General features: G+C 50.3%; 1 protein-coding gene across 1 annotated transcript; it reads right to left on the bottom strand.

Moving 5' to 3' along the window:
• Positions 1-4,572: 4,572 nt before the first annotated feature.
• Positions 4,573-23,939, bottom strand: LOC123353793 (keratin, type II cytoskeletal cochleal-like). The gene is made up of 9 exons (XM_044995204.1): positions 23,403-23,939; positions 22,388-22,596; positions 16,604-16,664; positions 16,300-16,395; positions 11,913-12,077; positions 11,654-11,779; positions 8,876-9,096; positions 7,552-7,586; positions 4,573-4,829 (listed from the first exon to the last, which is right to left on the bottom strand). The coding sequence occupies exons 1-9, from the start codon at positions 23,817-23,819 to the stop codon at positions 4,642-4,644; spliced, it is 1,518 nt and encodes a 505-aa protein (XP_044851139.1). The 5' UTR covers positions 23,820-23,939; the 3' UTR covers positions 4,573-4,641.
• Between the last annotated feature and the right edge of the window lie 665 nt (positions 23,940-24,604).

Raw genomic sequence — 24,604 nt, 5'->3', positions numbered from 1 at the left:
GAAGACAGGATATTGGGCTAGATGGGGCTTTGGTCTGACCCAGTCTGGCCGTTCTTATGTTCTTAAGTAGAGCTCAGGGAAATTTTTCAACCAAAACTTTTTTTCCAGTGAAAAATGCAGTCTCAGCCACACCAGAAACGTTTTGCAAATTGGCCATTGTTTTGCCTGCGATACCCTTTTTTTTCCAACCAGGAACAGAACAGATGTTTTCTGCAATAACGGCACTTCATAAATTCAAATAGCAGCCACCCCTAGGCAATGGTTCATCTATTCTTAACCCTTTGATTGTTAAATGATACCTGCCATTTGGCCAGCGTGCTGTGGTCGACCACAACCAGGAGGCTGATTTTGCACAATGAAGTCTTATTGTAAAGACCGTCTGGGAGGAATCTTTCCTATGAATTCTCAGCCTCATATATGCACATTTTTCATGCTTTGTTGGTAGGGGTACAAACGCAGCACTATGATAACATCGCCATGGCAAGCAGATTAAATAAACCCCACCGTAGCCAGCAATTATGAGGCTACAGAACGGTAAGGCCACACACGATCTTGGGGCCGTGCTGACTGGTAGACGAGTCCCTGGATTATTCCCACGTGGCAGCTGCAGAAACAGGACTCTGGGAAGGGTCATGTCTAAAGCTAGGACTGTGTGCACAGGGTGACGTTCACCCTACATCTCTCTCTGAACCATAATCAGCCACCTGAGAACAGGCTCTTGCCAGTGTCAGTAATGTATCAGCCTTGCCCTGCTCCCACTGACTGCAAAGGGAGCAGGTTCTCATTTTCTGGGCAAGATTGGGTCTCTTATGCCATACCCCTGCCTAGGGTCACACTGCCCCAGGAGACGCATTGGGTGGTGGAATGTATTTCAGGCAGGCACTGTCTCTCCTGGAGCTGCCTCCCCTCATGGGGAGTGAACATTCTTTAAGGATAAGTAGATTGCTCTCCATGGTTGTCCAGCTATATGGGATGGGCCTGGTCCCACCTCCTTTTTGGCCCCTTTCCAGCATCTTGCTCGCCACTGGAGGAAGCAGGAATGCACAGTGCACCCAGACACAGGAAGTTCAGCCACTGTTGTTGTGAACAACAAACTTTTTTTTCCCAATCTCTTGCAAAAAGTTTCGAGAAAAGCAATTTTTTTCTCCGTTTTTGCCAAAAGTTTTCTACAGAACTTCTTTCAGGCTTTTGTCAAAAAAACGAAAAACACCCAATACTCAATTTTTGTTTTGGTTTCTGGTGGGCTGATTGGTGTGTTTTCAGCAACTGGACGCCTCCAACTTTCAGCCAGGCAAGCTAAAATGAAAACTCATCATCTCTCTGGTTCAAGCCCATGCTGAGTAGTTAACTTGCACACGGGAAGGCCGCTCTCTGCTAGAGCTGGGGGAATAACAGATATTTTTCAATTCAGTGGCAATTCTGAAAAAACTGGGGCGGAGGAGAAGCGTTTAACATTTTTTTCCAAAACGTTTGGTGAATCAAAAAGTCATGAAAAAACCTGTGTGGGGTCTGTTTCAGTCGGCTGGAATCAAAATGTTTCATTTAGATTTCAAGCTTTTAAAAAAAATATCATTAGCATCCTTTCGCTCACTCTCAGGGCTGTAGTTTAGTTTGAGAATAACAATACCTAGTTCTTATATAGCCGCTTTTATCCCTAGATCTCAGAGTGTTTTACAACAGAGTTGCATATCAAGAGCCATATTTTACAGATGAAGAAACTGAGATGAAGTGACTTTCCAGCCAATAATAGCACATGTGTCTCCTGAGTCCCAGGCTAGTGCTCTAGCCACTACACCACACTGCCTCCCCTAGTCAGTGACTGTGAATCCAGGGATAAGGACGCTATAAAGGGAGCACAAATAGATAATAAGACATGACATTTTTATAAGCTCCCAGGCTTTCCTGCCCCCACGTTCAGTGAGCAGAATTCCACCGGCAAGAAAAAAAACCCCAACGGTGATTGCAAATGAAAACAATGGGTTAACTTTATTAAAAGCATGATGCACACTCCCACACCACAAACCCAGGAAATGTCAACCGCAGCTCCATTGCAGAGAAGGTACGGTTGATAATGCAACACAACATTCTTGCGTTCAGGGATGTTTGGGGGTTTTTTGTCTCTAATACAGTCACAACAAAAAATGTGAATGGGGGTAATTAGCTATTTCCATGAGCCATTTAAACCCAAAGGCCTGTCTTGACAGGCATAACCAGGTATTGTAATGAAATAAGAAGACACCTAACCTAGTATCCTGTCTGCGACAGTGGCCAGTACCAGCGCTTCAGGGGGTGTGTACAGAACAGATGTGGATAGATCCACCTCTTTCTTCTTCCCCTCCCAGCTGCTGGCAGTCGGAGGTGTAGGATTGCCCCGAGCATGGAATTACATCCCTGACCATCTTGGCTAAAAGCCATTGATGGACCTAGCCTCCATTAACTTCTTTAGTTCTTTGTTGAACCCAGTTAAACTTTTGGCCATCTCCTGGCAACACGTTCCACAGGTGTTGCGTGAAAAAGTATTTGTTTGCGTTAAACCTTCTGCCTATTAATTTCCCTGGGTGATTGAGTTTTTGTATTGTGGGAAAGGGCAAATAACACCCCTGTATTAACTTTTCCCGCCCCATTCATGGTTTTATAGTCTATCATATCCCCCCTTAAACAGGGACAGAGCATGATCTTCCTTAGCGCTGACAAAGACCTCAGAATCAAGGAAACAATTCTCGCTCCTTGGGGCCAGTTTTTTAATACTTTCTAACGCTTTGGTGGAGGCGTTGTTGAGATCGATACCAGTTCTATTACTATCTTAAGCATCTGAACCCAAAGACAGAATAAGTATAGCACTCACAGTAACCTAAAGATATCTGAGCAATTTCTAGCCGCACTCCGGCTTCTTTTATGGTAACCAGCTACCAGGGAGAGTCAAGCACAGGTCTCTGTTCTCCATTGCAATTCCCAGCCAATATTTTATTCATTCTTTCTTACACTACAGTCACGAAGCCCTCTGGGCCAAATGACATCACCCATGTTGTAGCAAAACCACAAAAGAACCTGGAAGACAAGGCATTCGTTGTACAAACTACAGAGCCGCGTCAGAAACAAACGAGGAAGAGCGTGGGAAAAATCTGCCTCGGAGAGCGACAGCAGCTAGACTTTTAGTGGCAGCTCCTCAGCTGGAGCAAGTAGCACAGCTCCTCTGAAGTGAATCAAGCGACATCCATTTACACCAGCTGATGAGGTGGGTGCTTGGATGAAAATGAATTCAGTTAAGACTTAGGGAAATCGAGCGTCCCTCTGCTGAAGTCAACAGACCAGCACCTTGTGTGAGAGAGGAATTTGAAGCCCTCCTCGGGCCAGAATTTCAGCTGGTATAAATGTGTATAACTCCATTGAAGCCAATGCTGTGCTGATTTACACCAGAAGTGTGTCTGGTCCCTTGTCTGCTGCATGTGATATTAAAGGTGTGCAGAGTAAGATCCCATTAAGTATCATCATTTACACTTAAGCAAAGGAATTGCAGTGTCAAACGCCACCGGTCTGATTTGACAGCACTTTGCACACATATAAATGACAATATAAGATTCAAGAGTCCCTAAATATTTCTACCCTAGACAAGCTCTTTGGGCTTGGTTCTCCTCTCACTCGCCTCACGTTTATGTCTATACAATTCCAGTGGCTTTAATAGAGTTACCCCTGATTTGCACCGGTGTAAGTGAGCAGAGAACGTAGTAACCGTATTGCTTATATTTTGTGGTGAAACTAGTTAATTCCCACCCGCTGCATGTTTTTAAACAAAGACTGTCAATGCAGTTTGTACTTATGGGCCATGGCACCATGTATTCTCTTGGAATGGCAGAAAGAAATGGACGCTATTTATTTCTGATCCAGCGTACCAGATTGAAAAAAGAGTGGCCTGAAGAGAGACCCAAGGCTGGGGAATGTATTGCAGAATTTAAAGTAATTTTTTGGGCATTTAATTTTGGGCAATTTTATGCCCTTCAAACTTCACTGTGTGTGCGTGAATTTCTGTATTCTAAAGAGCCAATTTTAAATCTGTCTGCATTTTTTTCTGTAGAAAAAAAGAAAGAAAGAAAGAAAGAAAATCCTTGGAATTTTAGCCAATTTCTTTTTTTTTTTAACAAAAATTGGACCATTTATGGATTCTTAGCTAAGAGCTGGGGTTTTCAAAACAGCCTATGGGGTTTCGGTGCCCAAATCCTATTCAGTGGGAATTTAGCACCTTATTCGCTTGGGCTCATTTGAAAAATCCCAGCAGAAATTTAGAAAAACTTCATGTTCAAATGGTTTTGTCTTTGGGTGGGTGAAATTCACCTTCATGCAGAGAACCAGCCCAAGGGTTATAGCAGGACTTAAGTCACGTGTAGGCATTATCCTGTCCTCTGCACCGGGGTGAATTTCACCCTAGATCCTGCTCTTGGTGGCAAAGCTCAATGGGGCAGGGTCAAGCCCTGGGCTATCCGCGGTGGGATCATGCACCGTGATGTATCTTACTGGCATTTCATTCATCACGGCAGCATTTTGCAACCAGTTTGGCTGTCAGGAGACAATAAAACCTTTTTCTTTCTATGCCATTTATTTATTTTTTACTCAAATTCCGGCAGTGATGGGCTTGGTTTTCGGAGCTTAGTTCCTGTCACTTCTTCTGGTGGAAGAGGTTGTTCTCAGAGAGTAGGCTTTCATACCACCAGGGTTCCCGCCGGAGGAGAAGGAGAGTCCCCCGCTGCCCATTCCGCTTCCCAGGCCGATTCCTCCTCCGAAGCCATACCCACCCGCGCTGCTGTATCCGCCTCCAGCGCTAGAATTGACCACAGCTATGGAGCAAAAACAAAACCATCGTAAATGCCCGGGTTTGCACATCCGCTCCGGTCAGGAAATCACAAGGCAATTGCAGTTGTGCCCAGCTGGTGCAGAGAGGGTCTGATTCTCCATCGCCCTGCACCCTGTGTTGTGAGTCACACCAGTTCAAAGCGACTGCCAAGTGTACAAAGGAGCCATTTTTGCGTGTGCTTTGCACTCATTTTGCACTGGTGTAAATCCCAACACAGGGTGCAGAACAATGGAGAATCAGGCCCAGAGGGTGCCATGGGAACAGGAGCACGACCTGGCCACAAGGCCCCGATCCTGCATTAAGAGGCACTTCTGCCCACCCCTGTACTCATGCAGATTCCCATTCACAATGGGACTCCCACGAGGAAGCAGGAGTCTGCACTAGTGTATCTCATCGCAGGATCAGGGCCCAAGGGTGGCCAGCGCATGGCAAATGGTGCATTTGGGGGGCTAACTAGAGCTGTGTGGCAACTGGATTTTTCCTTTTCACAGGAAATTCCACGCGTCCAAAAAAAAATTCCGTTCCAGACTAGAATGAAAACAAACACATTTGAAATTTTTGTTGAAATCATTTTTTCAAAACAACTGTTTCGGATTGAGCGAAACGTTTCTTTACCGTTTTGGCTTTGGAAAAAAATAATAAAATTGCATATTAGCCAATAAAAGAAATTAGACGAAAAGCCTGGAGCACCCATGGAATCGGCGCCTCCGGGGCTGTGATTCCCAGCTCCTGGAGTCAGACTCCTGCTAGCTCTCATCGGAGCTGGCACGCTGCACACAGGAGTGGAGCCGCAGCAGCTCAGGTGGTGGGGTCAGGAAGGTTTCCCCCGGGCGGCCCTGCCCATGGCTGCGTTACTAATTCTGGAGCACTAACTCGGATGAGAGCTGGCCTGAGTACGGCTACTGAAGCCGGGAATCACACCCCTAGCTCATAGCAGTGTCAGTGAGAATCAGGCGCTGTAGGTTTGGAGGGTGTGTGAAAGGTCCATAGCGGGGTGAGGATCCTACGGCTTGCAGGCCGCATCCAGCCCGTTGCTTCATTTCATACCACCCATGGCAAGTCTCTGCACCGTGGGCCGGAAGCCCCGAGCCTCGGTGCTGCCCAGTGCCGGCTCGTCAGAAGTCCGGTCGGCTCCGCGCAGCGACCAGCACGTCCCTGCGGCCCCTAGGAGCCAGGGCGATCAGGGAAGCTCCGCGCGCTGACCCCGCCCACTGCGCCGGCTGCGCAGCTCCCACTGGCCGGGAACCGCAGCCAATGGGAACTGCAGGAGCAGCGCCTGCGGGCATGGGCAGCACGCACAGCACAGAGCCTCCGGGCCCCTCCGCCTAGGGGCCGGACGTGGCGGCTGCTTCTGGGAGCAGCGCAGAGCCAGGGCAGGCAGGGAGCCTGCCTTAGCCCCGCTGCACTGCTGACTGGGAGCCGCCTGAGGTACGCGCCACCTGGCCAGAGCCCACACCCCAAACCTCCTGCCCCAGGTTGGAACCCCCGCCCGTACCCTAACGCCCTCCCAGACCCCACATCCCAACCCCCACCCCAAACCTCCTGCCCCAGGTTGGAAACCCCGCCCGTACCTTAACGCCCTCCCAGACCCCACATCCCAACCCCCACCCCAAACCCCCTGCCCCAGGTTGGAACCCCCGCCCGTACCCTAACGCCCTCCCAGACCCCACACCCCAACCCCCACCCACACTCCAAACCCCCTACCCCAGGTTGGAACCCCCGCCCGTACCCTAACGCCCTCCCAGACCCCACACCCCAACCCCCACCCCCACCCCAAACCCCCTCCCCCAGGTTGGAACCCCCGCCCATACCTTAACGCCCTCCCAGACCCCACACCCCAACCCCCACCCACACCCCAAACCCCCTACCCCAGGTTGGAACCCCCTCCCACACCCGAACTCCCTCCCAGACCCCACATCCCAACCCCCACCCACACCCCAAACCCCCTACCCCAGGTTGGAACCCCCGCCCATACCATAACGCCCTCCCAGACCCCACACCCCAACCCCCACCCTCACCCCAAACCCCAGGTTGGAACCCCCGCCCGTACCCTAACGCCCTCCCAGACCCCACACCACAACCCCCACCCTCACCCAAACCCCCTGCCCCAGGTCGGAAACCCCTCCCACACCCGAACTCCCTCCCAGACCCTGCATCCCCACCTGCACCCCTGCCCCAGGTCGGAAACCCCTCCCACACCCGAACTCCCTTCCAGACCCCACCCACACCCCAACCCCCTGCCCCAGCCCTGAGCCAGCTCCCACACCCAAACTCCCTCCCAGAGCCCACACCCCAACCCTCCTCTTGCACCCCAACCCCCTGCACCAGCCCAGAGCCCGCTCCTGCTCTCCAAACCACTTGCCCCCAGCCTGAGCCCCCTCCTGCACCCCAAACTCTTCATCCCCAGCCAGAGCCCTCACCACCTCCCACACCCCAACCCCCTGCCCCAGCCTGGATCTAAGGGAAGCCCCAAGCTTCCCCACCTCCAGGCAGGGCTGTGTGTGGCCTGCGACTGATTTTTTCTGTGCGTCAGTGGCCCCTGACAGAAAAAAGGTTCCCCACCCCTGGTCTATAGGATACTATTGAGGTCATCCTCATTCATTTTCTCTAGGGACACAATACAATAAAATAAATGGCCTGTGAACTTTGAATCGCATTTTCCTCAAACCTCTCTAGGGAAGGAATTAATTGTAAAGCCAACTCACAGACGCTGACGTTCCCAGCGTGGTCCCCAGACAACCTGTAGACGGAGGAAAACAAAGGCAAGAAAGAAGAATAATGGTTAGACTTCTCATCAGAGATGGTACCCAGAGGCTTTTAGCTTTGAAGACCAGCACAATGGGAATGTACCATGATTGCTATTATAAATAATGAATATGAGACAGCTGTATCATCAGGTACTTTGTCCATTGCTCACAACAAACATGCTCCAGCCCTTCGGGACATGTGTTGTTAATGGCACATTAGTGGCACATTCTACTCCGACCGGAGCTGATGGGAGTAGAGCTGGTTGAAAATTTTCCATCAATGTGTGTTATTTTTAATAGAAAACCGTTTTCTTGGGGTTTTATTTTTTGACAAAATGGATGTTTCCTTGGAAAATGTCACTTTGGTCAAAACAATTTTTCAATTTTGGTTAAAAAAATGAAAAATTTCCCCATGACCAATAATCTGTTTACAATGAATTTTTTTTTTTGCCAGCAAGAGAAAACAGAACATTCTTTGAGCAGGGGGTTGGACTAGATACCTCCTGAGGTCCCTTCCAACCCTGATATTCTATGATTCTATATTTCATTTAAAAAAATGAAATGTTTTGAAGAAAAATGCTGTCAAAACTAAAAAAAAAATACATCATTTTCATTGAATTTTTTCACAGGGAAAAAAATCAGCTCTAAATGGGATTTTTGCTATGGACGTCAATGGAAACGCAGCAGGGCACTGAAATCTGTTCTGGGCTCACGGGGGACTGATGTGGTGCATTCGCTTTTTCCTGTCTCTGGGGTTAACTTTTCTCCCACCTCCATGAATATTCCCATTCGTCAGATGTACCTTTGCAGGAATGCCCCAGTCCAGAGAGGAGCTGAGAACTTGCCTCTCCCATTGATGATGACGGTCATTGAACCCCCATCTCTCAGGATCAGGCCTGTAAGTCTTTTACCTTTATGGAGTAGTTTTAAAGCCTGAATCCTGCTCCATTTAAGATAGGGGTAAAACTCTCGTTGACTAGAATAGAGCCCTAGATACAGCAAATAATGTCTCATGGGAAACTGAACAACATTGGACCTGATTCCTCACTGCCTGGCTCTTGCCACCATTCACCCCCACGTGCAAAGCAGGTGTGAAATGCCACCATTCTGATGTGGGAGCATCGCACATCTTCTTTGCACAGGTGTAAATAAGAGTTCAAAGTGGAGGACAATGGAGAAATGGGTCCTTCTTTCTAGAAACGATTTTGCATGCTGTACACACCATGGGTCAGACCCTCTGGTGAACTATTCCAATGATTTTGGGCCTGCATATTGCACCCACCTGCTCTCTTCTCCCTCCAGTAGCTTCCTGTAGGTGGCGATCTCGATATCCAGGGCCAGCTTGACGTTCATCAGCTCCTGGTACTCCCGCAGCTGGCGGGCCATGTCCTGCTTGGCTTTATTCAGGGCAGCCTCCAGCTCCTCCTGTTTTGCCATGGCGTCTTTGATGGCCCTCTCGCCACGTTCCTCAGCCTCAGCAATGGCTGCCTCCAGCTTGGCGCGCTACAAGTGCACAACACGGTGTGTGTTTCAGCCCCTTGGTGTGGTATTTCTGTTCTACTATCTATCTATGCCATCTACGGTATCCATCCATCCCTCTACGCCATCTATGGTATCCATCCTTGCATGACATATATGGTATCCATCCATCCATGACATACATCTATGGTATTCATCCATCCCTCTGTGCCATCTATGGTATCCATCCTTGCATGACATATATGGTATCCATCCATCCATGACATCTACAGTATTCATCCATCCCTCTATGCCATCTATGGTATCCACCCTTGCATGACATATATGGTATCCATCCATCCATGACATCTATGGTATTCATCCATCCCTCTATGCCATCTACGGTATTCATCCATCCATGACATCTATGGTATCCATCCATCCATGGTATCCATCCATCCCTCTATGCCATCTATGGTATTCATCCATGCATGACATACATGGTATCCATCCATCCATCCATCCATGACATCTATGGTATCCATCCATCCATCTATGCCATCTATGGTATTCAGCCATCCATCTTTGTACTGGATGGACAGACACACAAATAGATAGACCTATCCATCTATCTATCCATCCATCTATCTGTCCATGACATCTTTGTATCAGAGACAGATATACACAGAGAGAGATGGACTAGCTATCTATTTATCTATGTATCTAATCTAGGCATTCCAAACGCACCATGAGTTAGTTGACTTCTTCTTGGAAGTCACTCCAGCTGGAGCTGCCATTCTAGATCGGACCTTGGGTCCATTTATGGTAGTTGGGCAATGAGCAATACCTGACCTTCCAGAGGACAACAAAAAACTCCCAGTGCAACCTGCCTATCTACAGATGGATTGTATTTCTAGTGCCCCCTTTATTATAGGATCAACATTACATACATCTGTAGAATAGTACACATGTTAGATTGGAAAGACGTGCTCTTAAACTCCCATTCATTATTCAAAAGCAGCTTTACTGGATCGCACTATTTGCTCGTGAATGCATGTTCCAGCCACCTTGCCCTGAAACCAAATAAACACCCGCTGAGTGATTCACAATAGCTTCTCTCCCCGCTTTGTGTGCACTCTGGTTATTCACTGCAAATACCCACGCCTTGCAGGCAATGAACAATCAGCCTTGCAGGCGTTTTCAGCATCCCTTTGATGAACTGATTAAAGCGGCAGGATGAAGTGAAGAAAAACCCCAGCCTGGCTGAATGAGTGGATCCTGTGCACACCTGGCTCTTCCCTGATTCAGAAAGGGAGTGGAGAAGTTAGGTGGATCATAGAAGTCAGAGATAGCAAAGAATTGGAGTGTCATGTCCCTCTCCGTAACCCATGCAGGATTTTTCCCTATTGCACTGAAATTAAACACCCTGGCTGGCCCGTGACAGCTCACTTGGGCTCGTGGGTCTCAGGCTGTGGGGCTGTAAAACTGCATTGTAGGCCTTGGGGTAGAGTGACCATACGTCCCGTTTTGGCTGGCAAAGGTTTATCAAAAAAGTGGGGTGTGGAGGACCATGCGGGGGGCGAGCGGGGATGCCGTGCAGAGGGGGAGGCAGGGCTCAGGCCGGGGGCAGACAGGGCTTAAGCAAACAGCTGTGCCAGCCCCAGCCTCGCGTGGGGGGCAGGCAGACCTCAGGAGAACAGCAATGCCAGCCCTGCGTGTGGGGGCTCGGGCAAGAGGCTCAGGACAGCCCTGTGCGGGGGCAGGGGTGGCTTGGGCCAGCAGCTTGGGCCAACCCCATGCATTGGGAGAGGGGGAAAGGTCTCAGGCTAGCCCCACACGGTGTCCCATTTTGGGCTCTGGGATCCTCTCCCGTCGCGGGATCCACCTTGAACGGTCCCTTAGCGCATGTACCAACTACCTATGACAGGTTTCAGAGTAGCTACCTATGCTAAACAACGTGATCCACCTTGAATTTAGCTGAGACGCTTGAAGTCCTTTTCCCAGACCCGAAGAAGAGCTCCGTGTTGTTTCTCTCACCAACAGAAGTTGGTCCAGTGTCTCTCTGTTAAGTGTCTCCCAGCATCCCCCATGGTCTCCCTATTAACCTGGGTGTCAACCGCAGCTGCTGCAGTGCTTCATAGGAGTTGTAGTCCCATGTTCCTCGTGGCCTCATTCTTTTTTATGGGCCCGGCTCTCCAGTCAGACTCCATCCTCCATGATGCACTGCAGTGCCTCGCTGCGGCTGAGCCATCATGACACAGAGCCAGGAATAGAAACCACATCTCCGGACTCCTACAATGGTGCTCTATGCACTCGACCATGACTGCAATGGAAGGACTCCCAGAGTGAAGCACTGGCCAGTGGAAGTCCTGGTAGCAGTACTGGGACCACTATAACGAGGGACACCAATTTCTGGAGATGGCTGTTGCCTTCCCTAGCAAGAGCTTCATCTTCTGACATTATAACGGCAGCCTTCCCCAAGTGCTTTTAATAGGCACTGACCTTAAGGCCTCGTACCGTATTTATGAACCTTACTTCTATTAAACTCATGACTCAAGCCTCTCTGGAAGAAGCAGCAGGAAAACCAGGCCCAACTCCTCACCTGGCTTTTCACGCTGTCAATTTCAGCCTGCAGTCTATGGATCATGCGGTTAATCTCCGTGATCTCGGTCTTGGTGTTGCGCAGTTCATCCCCGTGTTTCCCCGCGGTGGCCTGCAGCGTCTCGAACTGCAACACACAACAATAGCTCCATAAAGTTCAGTCATCACGATAGCTCGCAATGGCCCCTCACAGACTAGCCTCTCCAGACACATATTAAATAGCAGAAACTCCTAATTCCCCTATTTCCATCATCGCTCACCTTGGTTTGGTACCAGGACTCAGCTTCCATTCGGCTCTTCTTAGCCATTTCCTCGTACTGCGCTTTGACCTCAGCGATGATGCTGTCCATGTCCAGGTTTCGGTTGTTGTCCATGGTGAGGACCACAGAGGTGTCAGAGACCTGTGCCTGCAGCTCACGAAGTTCCTGCAAATTACATTTAAAAAATTATCATCTCAATTGGCTAATTTTCTAGCTCAGCTGAGCTTAGGGGTTGCCAACTTTCTATTTGCAGAAAACGGAACACCCCTGCCCTGCCCCCTACCCTGCCCCTTTCCCCAGGTCACGCCCCCTGCTTATGCCATCTCCCTCCCTCCGTTGCGCGCTCTCCCCCCCCCACTCACTCATTTTCATCGGGCTAGGGTAGGGGGTTAGGGTGCAGGAAGGAGTGGTGGTGAGGGCTACGGGTATAGGCTCTGGGGTGGGGCTGGAGATGAGGGGTTTGGGGTGCAGGAGAGGGCTCTGAGATGAGGCAGGAGGTTGGGATGTGTGTTCAGGGGTGAGGGTTCCAGCTGGGGGTGCAGGCTCTGGGGTGGGGCTGGGGTTTGAGGTGCAAGAGGGGGCTCTGGGCTGGGGTAGGGGGCTGGGGTGCAGGAGGGGGTGCGGGCTCTGAGTGGAGCTTACCTCAGGCGGCTCCTGGGAAGCTGCCGGCATCTCCCTCCGGCTCCTAAGCAGAGGCACACCCATATGGCTCTCCGCACTGCCCGCACCTGCAGGCACCGCCCCCCTCAGCTCTCATTGTCCATGATTCCTGTCCAATGGAAGCAGCGGAGCTCGTGCTGGGGGCAGGGGCAGCGCACAGAGTATCCGTGGCCGTCCCTCTGCCTAGGAGCCAGAGGGAGATACCGGCAGCTTCCTGGGAGTTGCATGGAGCCGGGTAGGGAGCCTGCCTGTGGCACCGTCCGGACTTTTAATGGCATGGTCAGCGGTGCTGACCGGAGCCACCAGCGTCCCTGGGTTCCAAAACCAGACACCTGACAACCCTAGCTGAGCTGCCTGATCTCTCCCTCCTGTTCTAAGGTATTACTTTTAGAAACCAATTAAGATCAGAAAAGAGATGAAAGGAAGGGAGATAAGAGGAAACTTGTCAAATAAATCATTAACCAGGAAGAAATCCAACTAAGTGTCACAACACAGTAGCTGCCAAAACAGATGCTGCAAAGTGGGGGAAAAAAAAAAAAAAAGCAGAGATGGAGCTGACACCTGTATCCAAACTCTCCCAAAGTTTAAGGGGGTCTCTGTAGAGAAAGGATCCCAGCTGTGATGTGAAGGGCCAGATCCCAATGTTTTCAAAGTTTGGATCAGGCCCAACTTTACCACAAAGTTAGGGCTAGAGTCTACCATAGAATATCAGGGTTGGAAGGGACTTCTGGAGATCATCTAGTCCGAGCCCCTGTTCAAAGGGGGACCAGTTGCTGCACAGATTCCCCCCCAGATTCCTAAATGGCCCCCTCAAGGATTGAGCTTACAACCCTGGGTTTAGCAGGCCAATGCTCAAACCACTGAGCTATCCCTCCTCCCAAATTAGCCCACCCTGTAAAGTGACTCTCTCTACTGGCTGCCAGCTGAACGAGCCAAGTTTAAAGTAAGAGGGCAGTGAGGGCTACATTAGAGAGGGCTCCCCCTACTCTCCGCAGCAAAGGCAGGCACAGCTCCTGCAATGGGGTGATCACCTCACACAGGATTGAAAGGGGTTAAGGTGGCCAGGCAGGCCAATTAACTCCAGAGGCTGCATCTGGAGGAAGAGCCAGGAGCAGGTGACTAATTGGAAGCAGGTTCAGCTGTGCAGGAACAGGCAGGGCCTGTATAAAGCCGGGTAACTGACAACAGTTGGGGGCTGCAGGCAGCAGTTGCTCCCTGGGAAACGGGAGAAGGATTGGAGCTGGTACACCCAGAGGGGGAACGGGAACCAGGTGTGGTAGGGAGCAGGTTAGGGAAGAAGCAGTGAGGATTGAGCGAGGAAAGCCCAGAACTGCTGAGCTGAGGGTCCCTGGACTGGAACCTGGAATTGAGGGCAGGCCTGGGTTCCCCTGCCAGCCAGTGAGGGAGTGAATGGGAAGACTGCCGATGACTGCTGGAGAGGAAAGACTGGAAGACGGGAAATGCTGAGTGATCCAGCCAGAAGGAAGAGGATGCTGCCGTTCCTGGAGTGCGAGTGTGGCTGCAGACCAGAGGGAGAAGCGGAGCAATGGCATGGAAACCGCAGAAGCGGGTGTCAATCTCAAGAGCTAATCCCCAGAGTGACCAGGAGGAGGCGCCAGACCAGAGGGGGGTGGTGCAGACTGTGACAATTTGGTGGAGAACGGAGGCACACGGTTGCTCCTGATACAAGGGGAGGTTGAGAGACTGTGGTGGACGGTGAAAGACTGTACAAGGCAGTTACCCTGATGCAAGGTGAGCAGGACAGACTATTGTAGAGACATCTGAGACAAACGGCAACGGAGCCGCAGTGCGCGGAAGCTTTGTTTGCAGAGGGCATTTAGATCCTCCCAGGCTGGACTCCAGAATCCCCGCCCCTGCAAAAGTGGTGGGTATGGGAGTATATGACAAACAGCAGGGATGGATCCAGGCCCTGCCGCAGCAGGTGCTGGAGAAGCAGCAGAGACAGTGGGAGACGTTGGTATGTGCAGAATTATTTGGCTCAGCTGGCCAAACAGCAGCAGGCTCTAGTTATAAGCTCCTGCAGGAAGAAATCAGTAGAGGCCGCAGGGAGCGAGAGAGGAAGGAAGGTATCGGGCCAGGAGGCCAGAGGCCTGGGCACAGGAGTGTTACACCGGTGAGCGAGGAGGACACCAGAAAAGGGAGTGCCCCTAGTAGGGTGGGGGAGAGAAGAGAGGACCAAAGAATGTGTCCCGTGGGGAGAACAGGAAAAGGAGGGGCATCGTTTGCCTGTGGTCAGCGGGGGCACCTCTGGCGGAGATGCCCATCTATGAGCTGTGAGGTGAAGGCTAGCTCAAGGGAAGGGGCTGGGCGATAGAAGGCCAAAAGGAAGCCTTGCTGACAAGGCAAAGAAAAGGGTTTGCTTCGGGTGCCATGAGGTTGGTCATATAAAAAGGCATTGCCCACTTAAGAGAGGGCGTGGCAGCAAAGGGGAAGGTATGGGTCCCAGCGCGGCAGGGGAAAAGGGGTTACAAGATAGAACAAGTGGGACAGACAGGGCCCAGGTGAACACAGGAACAACCACAGAAGGGCAGCAGACTACGGTGGGGCCTCAGACCCTGACGGAAAGGGTATTGGAGGCTTTCCAATGGGAACTGGAGGGAAGGCCAAGGTGGAGTCTTTGGGCATCATGACCAGTACTCAGTTAACTCTTTTGCCACAAGAAAATCAATATTAATATTTTTTTAGCTTGCACCACTTGCATCTTCTGCACTAAACTGCTCATATGCATAGGACCTAATTCTCCTCCTTAACCACAGTATAACTCTATTATCTTCAAGGAAGCTATTCCTGATTCTCACTTAGAATCATAGAACTGGAAGGGACCTCGAGAGCTCATCTAGTCCAGTCCCCTGCACTCAAGGCAGGACTGAGTATTATCTAGACCAGGGGTTGGCAACCTTTCAGAAGTGGTGTGCCGAGTCTTCATTTATTCACTCCGATTTAAGGTTTTGCGTGCCGGTCATACATTTTAACCTTTTTAGAAGTCTATAATATATAATTAAACTATTGTTGAATGTAAAGTAAATAAGGTTTATAAAATGTTTAAGAAGCTTCATTTTAAAATTAAATTAAAATGCAGAGCCCCCCGGACTGGTGGCCAGGACCTAGGCAGTGTGAGTGCCACTGAAAATCAGCTTGCGTGCCGCCTTCGGCACCCATGCCATAGGTTGCCTACCCCTGATCTAGACCAGCCCTGACAGGTGTCTGTCCAACCTGCCCTTAAAAATCCCCAATGATGGAGATCCCACAACCTCCCTAGGCAATTTACTCCAGTGTTTAACCACCTTGATAGTTAGGAAGTTTTTTCTAATGTCCAACCTAAATCGCCCTTGCTACAGTTTAAGCCCATTGCTTTTTGTCCTATCCTCAGAGGTTAAGAACAATTTTTCTCACTCCTCCTTGTAACAACCTTTTATGTACTTGTTTAAGTGAGAGAAAAATCAGGATCTATCCATCCATAATATTTATATACCATAGCACTAATCACCAAGCATCTCCTTGGAAAAAGCAGTCACTGATGGAATTACACAGCATCAGCCTGTCTATTTATGATTAGGGTGACCAGATGTCCCAATTTTATAGGGACAGTCACAATTTTGGGGTCTTTTTCCTATATAGGCTCCTATTACCCCCCCACTCCCTGTCCCGATTTTTCATACTTGCTGTCTGGTCATCCTAATTTATGATAGAGGGAAAAGTCACTTACTGCTTCGTGGAGAGCCCTCAGGAAGTTGATCTCATCAGTCAAGGCATCTACCTTGGCCTCCAGTTCCACCTTGTTCATGTAGGAAGCATCGACATCCTGAAGAATAATCAGAGATACAGTGAGACCAAGTTTGGCTTCAGTGGGAGTCCGGGGTGCGCATTGTCTCTGAAAATCAGGATGTTTATTCAGGTTCCCAGATAAGAATTCGGGTGTTGCCTACACCCAGGGCTAGTCTACACTAGAAACTGCTTAGCCCCGGTGAAAATCAGCTTCTGCAATTTCATTCAAGGATCGTGCCACTCACCTTTTTCAGAATGACAAACTCATTCTCTGCTGCCGTGCGCTTGTTGATTTCATCTTCGTACCTGTTGGGAGGAAAGGAAGTGACGTTGGTTACAGCTAAAGCTGGTCAGGAATCTTTAGACAAAACGTCTTCTCGTCGTAAAACGCCCATTTGCGGAAACTGAAAGTGTTGGGTTGGATAAATCTCCCGATTTGAGAACTGGGTTTTCTTTTTTAATTTTGAAATTGTAGAAACAGGCCCGTTTAACGTTTTAGAAACAAAGCCTCAGTGCTCGGTTCCAAATGACGTTTTTGTTTTGAAATTTTGCTTCATTTTACGTACCTTAAAAATGTTAAAACATTGAAATTGAAGCACGTTTCAGTGGGGCCCAATCTGATTTTTTTCCCAGATGATCATTTTACACACGTGTCGGGGATTCTGACTTTTTGTTCTGATGTGGGATGGGGGAAAAAAAGTCAAATCTCAAAAACTCTCCTGGAAAGGGAAAACAATTTGCCACACACCTTTAGTTAGCGCCCGGCCAAATAGTCACAGTGAATAACTTAGCTGATCAATTTAGCCTCTTGCTCCATTTGAGAATCGGCTCCAATCAGTGTATGATTTCCCACCATGTTTGTCATTTGAAATGGTTTGCTGCAGGTTCTGCAGAGCGCCTTTTAAAGTGTGTGTGTGTGGGGGGGGGTGCATAGATTTGTCCCCTCCCTCATCTGACTTTCCTCTACCCTTCTTAGGGCTCCCCCCAGCAGCCTGACCCCCCCCAGCCCATGAGTAGCCCCTACACCAGAGGTGGGCAAACTACAGCCCGTGGGCCACATCCAGCCCGTAGGACCGTCCTGCCCGGCCCCCGAGCTCCTGTCCCGGGAGGCTACCCCCGGCCACTCCCCCACTGTTCCCCCACCCCCGCAGCCTCAGCTCACTCGCTCCACCGCCGGCGCAATGCTCTGGGCTGTGGGGCTGTGAGCTCCTGGGGGACCGCAGCTGCAGAGCCTTGCCTGACCTGGTGCTCTGAGCTGCGTGGTGGTGGTGGCATGGCCCAGCTCCAGCCGGGTGGCACGGCTGTAACGCCGCCAGCCACTGGTGCAGCACGGTAAAGGAGCAGAGAGCTGGGGGGTTGGATAGAGGGCAGGGGAGTTCAGGGTGGGGGTGTGGATAGGGATCAGGGTGGTCCGGGGGGGACGACAGGGGGTTGAATGGGGGCAGGAGTCCCGCGGGGGGGGGCAGATAGGAGGTAGGGCCCGGGCCATGACCCCCCTCCCCTAACCTGCCTGCCATACAATTTACGAAACCCGATGCGGCCCTCAGGCCAAAAAGTTTGCCCGCCCCTGCCCTACACTCACACGCTCCAAATTTAAGCAAATAATCCTTAGCCAGCTCCTCAGCTGGTGTAAACCAGTGATGGTACGACTCCTATTTACACCAGCTGAGGGTCTGACCCTTGGTCTGCCCAAACAGCTCATTGCAAGTGTCTAATATTTGAAATTCATGCTGTGTTACTTGTCTTTGATCGGACACACAAGTCACATGCTGTTGTTTCGGTTGCCTGTTTGGATGAGCGGTAGCTCTTGAAATCACTGTTCTGGTGCAAATGGCCACAAGTGCCTCCCCAGGAGAGCCGCCAAAAGCAAATACTGGTGCAAAAGGGGTGTGAACCGTTACAGCAAATTCCTGGCAGTATTTCCTCCTCCTCGTTAGGCACATCTTTATACCAGGATTTCAAAGCATTGTGCCGGCATTGATTAAGCCTCAATACCCCAGTAGAAGGTCAGCAAGTGCAATTAGTCCCCTTTCACAAATGGGGAAACTGAGTCACAGAGAGGCTACGGCTCAAATTTTCCAGTGGTCTCTAATTTGGGCTACATCCGTTTCTGGTTATCCATTTTTCTGACTAGCTGACTGTACTACAGTAGGATGGCCTGGTGACGGCCCAGGACCACATTATACGAGGCACTGTACAATCCCAGAGCAAAAAGACCCATCTTTAGACACAATGGGCTGGATCCCCTGCATAGCGCCACAGGCTTACCTGGAGCCACGCTAATTTACACCCCTCATAAAGCCTGATTTTTAAGAATGCTGAACATTCCTAATTCCAGCTGAAATTAACAGGCCCTACTGGAGCCAAGCTGCACCTCTGAAATGCAGGTCTGTATGTGAGTCACCTGCACAGGTGAATCCACAGCAGAGTGGAAAATGCAACCTGGGATACCTGAAACCCAGCACAACAGCCCCTGAAATCCCCAGCAGAGCAACTCCGTGGTTTTTATTCTAGCTGAGCGGAGCCAAGGAGTGGTCTGTGAGATACTATTGTTGGGATCATAATAGCAGCTCCGTTTGCTGACATTGCTGCTACATAACCTGCTGCTGTCCAAAGTGCTTTGAGGAACCTTGAGTTTAACAGGCACCCTGGAAGCTGCAGTTCTGGTTTCTGTTGCCTGCAGCAGAACGCTGCATTGCATCTACAGCTCGTAAAACTCAATGTGACTCCATTGAAATCAATGGAGCTGCACCAATTGATATGAGCCGTGAATCGGCATTCTTGAGTGTATTGCATAACTTGACATTTACTCTGGCATGCTGTGCACACGGAACCTGTAGTATGGCGAGAAGGGGGATGAAATAAGTGCACAGATGTCAAAGGAGTTACCTGCCTCACCCCAAATAAGGGTATGTCTTCGGGTCACATAGGTTTGAGCCCAAGCCCCTTCCGTCCACATACAAATCATTCTGACTTGGGTCAGCAAGCATCCCAGTCCCAGAACCCTGCTTGGCCAGTGGGTCAGAGCCTCAGCGGATGGGTCCAAGCCCTGTCATTTTGCAGTGTGGACGCAGCTCAAGCCACAGACCCGAGTCAGAAGGACTGCGTCGGACGCTATGAATGCCTTAGCACAGCTGGGAGACCTGGGTCCAGCAATTGTAAGCCCAGGTTTACAATGCAGTGTGGCTGGTCAAGCGCAGGTGTGGAAACACCACGTCCACAAGCCCGGGTCCCACTGTTCTCAGTGGTACCAGATAACAGAACAAGGAGCAATGGTCTCAAGTTGCAGTGGGGGAGGTCTAGGTTGGATATTAGGAAAAAGTTTTTCACTAGGAGGGTGGTGAAGCACTGGAATGGGTTACCTAGGGAGGTGGTGGAATCTCCTTCCTTAGAGGTTTTTAAGGCCCGGCTTGACAAAGCCCTGGCTGGCATGATCTAGTTGGGAATTGGTCCCGCTTTGAGCAGGGGGTTGGACTAAGACCTCCTGAGGTCCTTTCCTACCCTGATATTCTATGATTCTATTCTATGATTCTATGACCTGGGTTTACAATGCAGTGTAGGCATGCTCATTATCGGTATCAATCCAGGTACCGAATCCAGCATGACTGGAGCCTGATTGGACGTACAGTGGTATAAATCAAGAGCAACTCCACTGATGTTACTGATGTAAACCTGGTGTGAGTGAGAGAAGAATCACAACCACCTTGATTAGTGTCATGCTTCAAAATTCTTAGGGCCTGATTCTTATTTACATTTTGTTAATTACAGACACACTCAATATAAGGCCCCTTCGTGCTGCCAGAGCACTGAAGGCCCTGTGCTTGATTCTCCACAGCCTCTGCACCTGGGCAGGCAGGAGCGCCGGCAGCCTTTTTGGCGCCCTAGGCAGCGGAAGGTCCCGCCCCCAAAATGGCTCCCCCGACAGAGGCGGTGGAAGGTCCCGCCCCCAAAATACCACCGACGACTGCAGCGGCCGAACATCCAGCCGCCGCGGTCGCCACCCCCCAAGTGTCAGCACCCTAGGCAACCGCGTACGTCGCCTAATGGGTTGCGCCGGCCCTGTGGGCAGGGATTTGAAGCTACATTTATGCCAGCTGAGGATCTGGGCTGAGGAAAAGGAAGCTCTTTAAACCCTCTTTGCACAGGTGGAAAGCACTGTTCCACAGGTGACAAGTATCAGCGGGGGAGCCGCGATGGTCTGGATCTGTAAAAAGCGACAGAGTCCCGTGGCACCTTATAGACTAACAGACGTATTGGAGCATGAGCATGCGTCTGACGAAGTGGGTCTTCACGCACGAAAGTTCATGCTCCAATATGTCTGTTAGTCTATAAGGTGCCACAGGATCTTTGTTGCTCCATAGGTGAGACATTAATAAATCCAGCCATGGGGGACCTCCCATAGCCAGGAGATAATGCATCCCCCTACCGTCTTTGTTTTGTTTCATCTACATGCCTCTCAGCTGCACCTGTGCAGGGATTACCAGTTATTGACTTTTCTCCTGACACTCCCTGGGGTTTAGCTGCACTATTTACAGTTCCTGTTGGCTCCAGTTTGCCAACTTTTCTTTTCTTTTCTTTTTTTAACATCCCCTCCTCAGATGGGCGCGGCCTGTGGTGAAAGGAGCGAGGAGCGGTTTGAGTTGGACTTTCCCAAGGGGTTTGGTTAAGATCGAGAAGCCCCTTGTTAGATCGCAAGTCATTTTCTCCCTGTTGTTTCCCTGGGATTATGTCAACGACAGGTATGTAACGTTATGAATCAGAGGGACCTACACTAGAGGTCGTGTTGTGTCCTGGATAGTGCTCTGAACTGGGATTTGGGGTGTGTCTACACTACCCACATTACAGCGCGGCCGCAGCAGCGCTGTGATGTGAGCAGTGTAGACACGTTTTATCGCCGGGGGAGAGCTCTCCCAGCGATTAAAAAAACCCCACCCAGAACGAGTGGTAGTAGCTTTATCTATACTGTTTATACTGGCACTTTTCAGCGCTAAAACTTTTGTTGCTCGGGGGTGGGGGTTTCACACCCCTGAACGACACGAGTTTTAGCCCTGAAAGTGGCAGTGTAGACACAGCCTTGGGAGACCTGTCTCCGCCACTGGCCTGCTGGGTGACCTTAAGCAAGTCATTTCACTGCCCCATGCCTCAGTTTCCCCATCTGTAAAAGGGGAGTAATGATACTGACCTCCTTTGTAAAGTATATTCAGATCTACTGATGAAAAGTGCTTTATAAGAGCTAGGTATTATTATCTGTAATGGCTGTAATATATGTAATTTAGCCTTTTATAGGATGATGTTATGACATTACCAAAACAGAACATTGTGATGTTTCCAGGAAGAACTAGTGCCACTCCACACAAAAAAATTTAAAAATTCCACTTGTTTGTTACAATTCGGAACAAAAACACATTCTGAAATGTCGGCATTTCCCCCCGGGAGTGGAAATTCTGTTTCCTGACCGGCTTTAGTACAAAGTCTCTGTGTGCAAACAAAGCTTTCTCCCTGGCTACAATCAATCTGTCTTTCCTTCTGGAGAGAGTTTCCAGTCCCTCTTCCAATACTGCAACTGTAACTCGGCCAAAGGTCAGCCACTGGCTACAGGGCTGGAAATCTCTTCTGAATGAGCCATCAAAATTGCCTTGGCACATGCAAATCACGTCCCTTAGAAGATTAGATAGATTCCACAAAACTCTGTGGTTGGAAGCACGTGTGTACAAATGTGACACCGACAGACCCTGGTCGTTGGTGGGCGGGATCGAACCTGGGACCTCAGTGCATGAGCCAAAAGCCATGTGGTCCTTAGCTAAGGCTGTAGCATGTGTGTGTACACACACGCTCTCTGCCACTACATGGGAATACACAAGCAACAGAAAGCAATTACTGTGCCGGCATGTAAGCTATTTTCTGCAATGGGTCATAGTCCCCTCCCTCAGAAAGGATCCCCCCATTGAAGAGCCTGAGCCACCTTTGCAAGGATGCCAGACAGCTCTCCCGGGCTCCGCATACCGTTAGCCAACTAGCTGATACATTACTTGTTCCTGAAATCCTCCACAAGATCCTGCATGTTCTTCAGCTCGCCCTCCAGGCGGCCTCTGTCATTCAGCCACCCGTCTAGCTGCTTCCGCAGGTTGTTGATGTAGGCCTCGAACATGGGAGCGATGTTGCTGCGGGTGGTCTTCTGGTCCTGCAGGAGGCTCCATTTGGTCTCCAGCACTTTGTTTTGCTGCTCCAGGAAGCGGACCTGCAAGCCGGGCGGGGGGGGGAACCAGACCTCGTTAGCGAGCCAGCTATAACGGCACAAAGCTGGGACAACAGCCTATGGCTTCAAGGACTTACAGGGTGTGCGAGGTGTGCGGGAGGGGGAAAGGGATTGGAACTATGCAGGGAGAGGTTTTGAGATTCTGAAACGAGATAACTCCCCAGTTTTCCTACGACTGGTTCACTATGCAAAGGCAGCTTTTTATTGTTAGAGAGGGTCAGATTCTGCTTCCCCTGGAAATCTGCCTAATGACTTCGAGGGCAACTGGATCGTAGAGCTTAACGCCCGTCACCCTTCGAGGGGATTTAAAACCCGGATTCCGATCCAAATTTTGCAAAGGGGTCAGTTGCCCAAACAGCAGAGCTAAATGGGTGTCAATTAACTTCAATAGAGCCACAGCGATTTACCGCAAGCCTTGAGAACAGGTCAGCTCCAAGCCCCAGATCCAAGCACCGCCTTGAGTTTGGTGGTGTTGGATTAGCACCCAGATCTGACCTTCTGGGGCTTCTGAAATCCCTGGGATTTTTGCAGCATAGACCTAGGTTCCCTGAATGGCACCAGCTTAATAAACAAGGAGCAAGCGCCGAGGCCTTAACTGAAGCAAAAATTGTTGTGGAAGTCATCATGAGTAAGAATTCAATAAGGGCTATGGGATAATTTTACCGTCCATCTTTAGAACTACGGGGCCTTATCCAAATCCCGCTGAAGCCGAGGGAAAGTCCCCCGCTGGTTTCACTGGGGTCTGGATCATCTCACGAGTTGCCACCTCACCTGTTCCTGTATCTCACCTTGTCGATGAAGGAGGCGAACTTGTTGTTGAGGGTCTTGATCTGCTCCTTCTCCTCTTTACGGACCGTCTGGAGGGTGGGGTCGATCTGCACGTTGAGGGGCACCAGGAGGCTCGGGTTGATGGTCACCTCTTGGATGCCGGCAGGTGCGAACCCACCACCGGCTCCTGCGCCGTACCCAGAGCCGAGCCCATATCCAGAGTGGACGCTGTAGGAGCTGCCTCCTCCACCGCCCAGCGAAATCCTCTTGTTGGCAGAGCCTAGGTTATAGAGACTGGAGCTGCCAAAGCCACCTGCCCTTCCCAAGCCGGCACCCCCGCCCAAGCCACGGGTCGAGGAGACAGTGCTGACTCGAACCTGTCTAAAGCTCCCTGGGGAGACAGCAGAGCCGGAGCTGAAACGTACAGATCTCGACATGGTTACTGGGCTGGGTTCTGTCCTTCCCCTCCCAAGAAAGCTCAGGCAGGCTACAGTGGAGATCAGGAGAGAGCAAATGCGTCCCTCTGAGCCTTCCTCTCCTTTTTATCCGTTAGGAGAGCGGGGCTTGGTTAGAGGGCAGAGAAAGGATCATTTTACGGCGGGCAGGGTGTGTCTGGCAGCTGGCCTGGCTCATTCAACCTGCTGAAGGCGGAGCGTTGGGGGAATGCTCCCATGAAATAGTATCACTCCTCTCACAGATGTTAGCAGAGGGTTCTTTTACTCCTGAACCTTCCTTTGTTTCCTTGCCGCCTAGAGAGAACTTTTATAGCCTCAAGACATTGGGATTCATTTCTATATTTCCTCTAGGTTCACACAAGCAGAAATAAAAGGCAGCCATCCCTTAGCAGTAATTTCAAACACGGGGGGGCCTGATTTTCGTTTCCACTAAGCCCCTTTTCACTGCTCTGGCTCTGCACAGGAGCCTTAAAAAGGAACAAAGGCATGTGACGTTGCCAGGGCAGCTCCCCGTTACACAGCCAGACTGGGGGGGAAAGGGGGCCTTTGGCGAATCAGGCCCAGACAAACTGACATAAATCAAGAAATCTACAGCAACTGCCTTACCCACCCGCCCCTCCAAACAAAACCTCAGAGTCATGGACACCGTGATAATGGAGGTTGTTCAGAACTCTGAAATCTTCAGAACTCTGAGTAAAACTTTTGGGTTGTTCTTTCAAAAGTTTACAACTGAACATTGGCTGAATGCAGCGTTGAGCTTTTACTCT

The sequence above is a fragment of the Mauremys mutica genome, chromosome 20 (assembly GCF_020497125.1).
Source record: "Mauremys mutica isolate MM-2020 ecotype Southern chromosome 20, ASM2049712v1, whole genome shotgun sequence".
In the NCBI taxonomy this organism is placed as follows: Eukaryota; Metazoa; Chordata; order Testudines; family Geoemydidae; genus Mauremys; species Mauremys mutica.
The sequence above is the reverse complement of the archived record's forward strand: the minus strand, read 5'-3'. Positions and strand labels throughout refer to the sequence as shown.